General features: G+C 58.0%; 1 protein-coding gene across 1 annotated transcript in view; it reads right to left on the bottom strand.

Moving 5' to 3' along the window:
- Positions 1-1,166: 1,166 nt before the first annotated feature.
- Positions 1,167-6,579, bottom strand: part of Acox3 (acyl-CoA oxidase 3, pristanoyl) — a 40,361-nt gene continuing 34,948 nt past the window's right edge. The window contains exon 18 of the mRNA XM_076865368.2: positions 1,167-4,548. Within this exon, the coding sequence (XP_076721483.2) occupies positions 4,429-4,548 (120 nt within the window). The 3' untranslated portion in view covers positions 1,167-4,428. The remainder of the gene's footprint in view (positions 4,549-6,579) is intronic.

Here is a 6,579-nt window from a genome sequence, read left to right as displayed (position 1 = left end):
CAGGCCCACTCTGGAGCTGCCCGGGGCAGCTTCCCGGGCTCATGGGCTACGTCTGTTGGGAAGAACCTGGGACAGAACTGGGATCTGTTAGGACAAAGCAGGGGATGGGGGTGGACATGAGACTCACGAGTCCACAGCTGGACAGGAGGAACCAGGACCAACTGACCCACAGTGACCTGGGCTGCGATGTTTTTCTGGGGGGCCACCGCCTGGTGAGACACATCACACATGAAGTCTGGGCACTAGCCAAATGCCCCCAAGAAGCAGGTCCAAGAGAAGGAAGCCCTCTTGTGACAAGGACAGAGCCATGGTTAGGTGCTCAGTAAATACTGATCAACGCTCACTGCCAGTGGGCAGCCTGAGAGCCAGAGCCACCTTGATTGTTGCAGAGATAAAAAACGAAAGTGGGGCTGGGTGCGGTGGCCACGTCTGTCATCCCAGGGCCTCGGGAGGCTGAGGCAGGAGGATCTCGAGTTCAAAGCCAGCCTCAGCAACAGTGAGGCCCTCAGCAACTCAGTGAGACCCTGTCTCTAAATAAAATACAAAATAGGGCTGGGGACAGGGCTCGGTGACCGAGTGCCCTGAGTTCAATCCCCAGAACTCCCCTCAAAAATGGGAAGAAATGATCAGAGCTTGTGATGACCCCAACAGCTGCTCCATGTCACTCACACAACCCAAGATGGAAAACAGGACCCCCAGCTCACTGCCACCAAGATCCACGGTGACAACGGCAGTGCAGACCTCAACCCAAGGTGCCCAGGGCTCTCGTACGGGTCTCCCTCTCTTCCCTGGTTTCCAGGTGTTTCCCACTGTGCTTCCCAGACGCCCACACTCCGCAGGGTCTTGCCCCCTTACACCCAGTGGGAGCCCTCATCCTGAGGCATGACCCTCGGCCGTCCCCACTGGCCTGTGCCCACGACAGGTGAGAGGGCACTTTGCCAGGTCCTCTGCCCTAGTCCCTTTCCATGGGGATAACACTAACGTGACCCACTGACTGACTGACTAACACAACCCTCCTCGACTCTGCTCCACGTGGCCAGGTGGGTATGGTCCCTGCAGGGTTGAGACATCATTAGGCAGGAAAGCTCAGTGGAGAGTTTTGGAAAGGTAAGGGCAACCCCATCATTATTTGCCAACGAGGTCAAAGAAAAGCCAAAGTGAATCAATGAAAGACTGTAATAATAAGGTTTAATAAGGTAACCAAAATGTACAAAAGCCAGATAGCTTTTTATTTAAACAAGAAGAAGAAAGAATCTTAGATGGAAGACTACTTCTTACAGATTCTCCTGGTGTTCATCTACAGGTTAACAAAAGCTTCAATTCAAAATAACTGTTGTTTTTTTTTTTTTTTTTTAATTTGGGGCTGGGAGGAGGCCCAGGCTTGAAATAATACCAAAGCTTATATACCTAGAACATTTTTGACAAAAAAAGCTTTATTCTTTTCCACAGGTATTAAAAGGATGAAAACTACAGAAGCTGACATGGGAAACGATAGCCAAAAATTACAGAAATAGAAACAGGAACATATGTGACTCTGCATTCAAACAGGTAGCATCAGGCCAGTGCATGTTCAATGGGCTAACCACAACAGATCCCCACCTCACACCAACGGGCCGACCATGTTGCATCCCTACCTCACACCAATGGGCCGACCATGTTGGATCCCTACCTCACACCAATGGGCCGACCATGTTGCATCCCTACCTCACACCAATGGGCTGACCATGTTGGATCCATGCCTTGCGCCATTGGGCTAATCACGTTGGACCCTTACCTCACAACACACCTGAAAATAAACTCCCAGTCAATGAACACTGAAATGTACTCAAAGGAAAAGAGATAAAAATGGAAATACTCTTGGTGTCAGAGAATTTCCAAGGATGACCTCAATGGCACAAATGATTCTTGGCTTTTAAATTTGGATGTTTGTTTCTGATTTAAAATTTTAAGTTTTACAATGTTACATCAAAAGGGGGAAATGAATGCAATTAGAAGGTAAGTGACAAGTCAGGAAAAATCCTTGGTAATGGATACGTCAACACTTTAGTCACTTATTATGTAAAACTCCTTACAAGTAAAAAACCTGAAAACTAAGTGCTCCATCGGGCAAAGAATGAGAGCAGACGTCATCCCAGCCGCACAGGCTGCCGCCTCGGCAGGCGCAAAGGGAAGCAGAGCGGCATGGGAACGCCACACGGGAGCGCGGTACTGGACACAAGGAACGGCAAGGCCACTGCTGGGACAACTCACCAAGTCCTACAGGACACAGGCTCCTGGCTCCTGGACACCAGTGCCAGGCTCCAGGCTGTGTGCCCCTGTGATGGCAAAATGATGCCATAGGCGTCCAGCGGCTGTGCAGTGGGCCCTGGCTCTCACTGCCCGGCCTCCCCTGTGGGAGTGGGGAGCTGCCCACGTGCAGATGCAGGTGCGCCCGTGGTCACCACAGCCTGCAGAGGGGAAGCGTCTAACCCGTGTCTCCTGGAGGTTTGCTGATCTCGCACATCGTCACTGATGGGGAAACCAAGGGTGTGCCCCTGAGCCCATGGAAAAGCCGCCTTCGTGTAGGGACGAAGGCGCTGGGGACAGGACCACTAACACTTCACCTGCCAGGGAGGCCCTCGGGCAGGGACGGCAACCCGGGCAGTCCAGGCCACTGTCACCACTAAACACCTGAGACACCAGGTGCGGCTTCTGAGGGTGGGGCTGATATTCATTTTCTTTTGGGAAGGATTCTACATTTTCAAAATAGTACCTGATGACCACATGCCCGGTTCATCAGCAGAAAGGAGTGTGAGAGGGCAGAGATTAAGATTAAACGTTTTATTCCAATTATTCAAATTTTTACTGCTGCTTTCAAAATGTTTTATCTTCTAAATGATCTCTACTTACAAGCTGACTCCATAACACCACCTCTGCCCTTAACCCTGCCCCCTTGCCCTCAGGCCCAGCTGTGCCCACAGGAGTGGGGTGGAGCCGGCAGGTGGCCCGAGCGGGCCTGGGGGTGGGCGTCATGTCCGTGGAAGGGACCCTCTGCGGGGGCAGATGACACCTGCGTACTGATGGTCGGTCAAACCCCCTGGACAGTGAGCCACCCCTGCTCTGGGAGCTTCTCACAGCCGCACAGGAGAACAGGGACACGCAGGGACCTGGCGGCACACGCAGAGAGCCTCCCTGAGTCAGTGCCAGATGCAGCATTCTCCTGATCTTGGACAACTTCCATGTCCTGTTGATGAAAGGACAGTGGCTTCCAACCCAAGGACAGGCGGTAAACCAAGGTCCCGCCTGACTGAAGGTAAGAAAGAAAAGGCAAAGCACAAGGATGCCCCAGGTGCCCAGGTAAGGCGGGCTCTGTTGCTGGACAGGGAGGGCTGGGCCTGGGTGTGCTAAGGCGGGAGGGCACCGGGACTCCCACTCAGGCAGGGGGACAGGAGGACTCAGGGCCTGCTCCTCGCGGTGGGGAAAGGCCATGGATATGGGCAGAGAAGCCCCATCAGTGAATGCACAGCTGTGGTGTCCAACGAGGGGCACCAGGTAGAGATGGAGTGGCCTTGGCTGCCAGGCCCCAGGCCCACCCACTCCGTGGCTGGGGGCCCAGGCAGGATGGCTGAGCGGGGGACCTGGCCTCTGAGCCTGGGCAGGCCACGTGAGGTGCGACTGGCGGAGCACTGGCAGCACCGTGGTTACCATGCAGGTCTGCGCTCAGAGCAGACCCTCCATGCTGCTGTGGGTCTGGGATCTTCCCTCCCATTTTCTCTGAGAGGAGGAGGAGATGGGCACAGTGGACCACACCCTGAGAAAGCATGAAGCGCTCATTTAACTGTGGCCAGGTTGTGGGGACACTTCTTGTATATGGAAGGGTCCGTGAGGAACGCTCAGCAGGAAGCCCTGGGCACTGCCCGCCCACAGTGGGCCATGATGCCGCCCACGCTCACACCCCTGTGCTCTGCAGCTTTGGGAAATGTCCTCAATGGAAACTTCCAGATGCGCCAAGAGCAGTAACCCACAGTTTTCCCCCGAGGCCTCACGCCGAGTCGTGCAGAGGGCCTATGGTATGAGCTAAGGAGGTCAGGGCACAGTCACGTGGCCGCCCAGTTGGCGCCAAAGAGCCAGGGAGTCCTGGGAGAAGCTGAGGCTTGTGATGCCCACGGGGGTCAGAAGGCCTGGACAGTGAGTGGCCACTCTGTGTCAGGGACCTGAGCCCAGGAAGGAGGTGTGGACTCCAGTGACCATGCAAGGTCCCTTTCCACACAGCAGCTGGGGACCCCAGGGCAATGCTGCTCAACCCGGGTGCAGAGCCATCAGCGCTGGGCACGGTGTGGCACTGGAGCTTGGAGAAGGGGCCATCTGGGCATCTGCGGAGCCGGCTTGGTGGCCATGTCCTGCTGGGCTTGACCGGCTCAGCTACATGGGGCGCTGCGGCCAGCGCGGCTACAGCTTGGCCCGGAGGCTGCCCACCACGGGCTTGTTCCCAGAGAACTCTGGCCACCACGACGGGCGCTCCAGCACCCCGCGCTCCTGCAGGATGGCGTTCCAGAGGTTTTTATAGAGCTGCAGGAAACACAAGGTACGGGGGGAAGAAAGGGCTCAGCGGGTCCTGGGAAGGCCGTGTCGAGGACAGGGATCCTCTGCAGTCACTTCTCAGAAAGTGTCGGATGTTTTAAACTTAATTTATAAAAACCCTTTTTCAAAAGTGGAAAACAATTGGGACAATTCAGTTGTGAACTACGATGGCTGGCCCTGAGCTGCTCCCCGGGCTCGCTGCAGAGGTGGGCACTACCTGTGCAGCCCACACCTTCAGTCCCGCTCTAAGAATGTCCTCTGGCACCCTCGCACTACCAGCCGAGCAGGCCAGAAGTGCTGGAGAGCAGGCCCGGCCGGAGGGGTGCCTGGGCCCATGTGGCCCACCGGCCCTGGGGCAGCCAGAGCCCCCTCAGGATCCTGTGCTGGACTGCCTGCTGCTCGCATCGCCTTGTGGGAAACCCGGGTGGGCAGCGGTTGTCTGGGAGGACGGTCCTGAACCAGCCTGGCTGGGGCCTGGTCCTCCACCCGCTGGAGACAGAGGTTCAGCCACAAAGGGCAGAGGGGCCTGTGACTCCAAAGGACCTGGCCTAAGGAAACGGGCCCTTCTGCCCTGATGGTGGCCACCCTCACCTGAGGATGGCCCCTTGCCTGTGCCTGCGGCACACCTGTCAGCTCCAGCACTGCGAGTGGCCACCCAGACAGGCCGCTGCTTCTCCTGGGCACACACCCCAGCAGCTCCCACGTGGGAAGCATGCGCTCATTTGGGCCTTCAGACCCTCTCGGGGGTTTGCTCACTGAACTTGAAGCTCCTACCTGGTCGCACCTGTTAAAATTTGGCTCCTAGTAGCTGGAAGAAAGGTGCAGTCCAGGCCACCCCACCAGGTGGCACCTCTGGCAGGCTCTGGCTTGACTGTGGCACCCAGAGCCAGAGGGCCCTCTTCACCCTGGGGACCCAAGGCTCCTTCCTCTCGCACCTCCCGCCCACGAGCGAGGCAACTGCTCAGATGCAGGAGCCGGGGCGACCCTCCCTGCTGCCCAGGCTGTGTGCTGGGGTTCTCCGCCAGCCACAGGACCTTCCACAGCAGGCCCCGCTGCCTGTCTGCCTGGTCAACCCCCAGGGGAGGGAAAGCCCCTCTCCTCAGGCTCCCACTGGGACCCAAGGCCCCCTCCCCCTCTTCCTCAAAAGCACCAGGACCCACCTCTCCACCTGGACCCTGGCTGGGCCATGCTGACTGGGCAACCCTGGGCAACCCATAGGGCTTCTCTGGACTTGTGTCCCATCAGCAAAGCGGACAGGGACACACAGTGTGGGCCAGGGAGGGTGAGAGGCAGAGTCTTGCTGGAGGACTGTGGGCCTCTGGATGACTGCCCTGTCCCTCCTGGTCTGAGGCACTCGGGTCTTCCATGCTGCCCACCCGGGCCAGGTCTGCCTTGTGGTGTGCCCACCCCAACCCAGGAGTGGCCTGGACTGTGGGAGGCCGGCACCTGCCCTTCCCTGGACAAGTCCGTCACGGCTATGAAGTGCTGATTCCAGTGTTCCCTGCCCAGTCTCCACTTAGGCAGAGCCCAGGTTGGCAGGTCCCTCTGGGGGCCCCGGGGGCCTGGGCTGGGTGACACATGCCCCCACAGCCGCAGCAGCAGACCTCAGACACGAGAGGAAACACTGCAATGCCAGGTCCCCGTGGGTCAAGGGGCCGAGAGGCCCTGGGCATCGAGTTCTGGGTGAGGACAGGTGGACCTGTGAGTGTCACCTGTGTGACACTGCCACTCACTGAGCAAGAGTCACACAGGGAGATGCCTTAGGCTCAGTGATGAGCCCTGCGAGGGTCACAGGGCAGTGGAGTGGGTGGGGATGCTCCTGGGGGAGCCAGAGAAGGCTTCTGCGAGGGAGGGCAGTGCCCGGCTCAGGAGAGTGGACAGGGCGCTCCAGGCAGCGGGAGCAGGTGCCAGGCCTGGGCCGGGAGGGGGAGCACATCAGGAGAGTGTGGGAGGATGGTGAGCTGGGTCCGAGGGCAGGAGCAGCACCTGGGAGCAGTGCTGAGGGCAGGCTCACAGCGC

Source organism: Callospermophilus lateralis, chromosome 8 (assembly GCF_048772815.1).
Source record: "Callospermophilus lateralis isolate mCalLat2 chromosome 8, mCalLat2.hap1, whole genome shotgun sequence".
NCBI classification, from domain to species: domain Eukaryota; kingdom Metazoa; phylum Chordata; class Mammalia; order Rodentia; family Sciuridae; genus Callospermophilus; species Callospermophilus lateralis.
The sequence above is the reverse complement of the archived record's forward strand: the minus strand, read 5'-3'. Positions and strand labels throughout refer to the sequence as shown.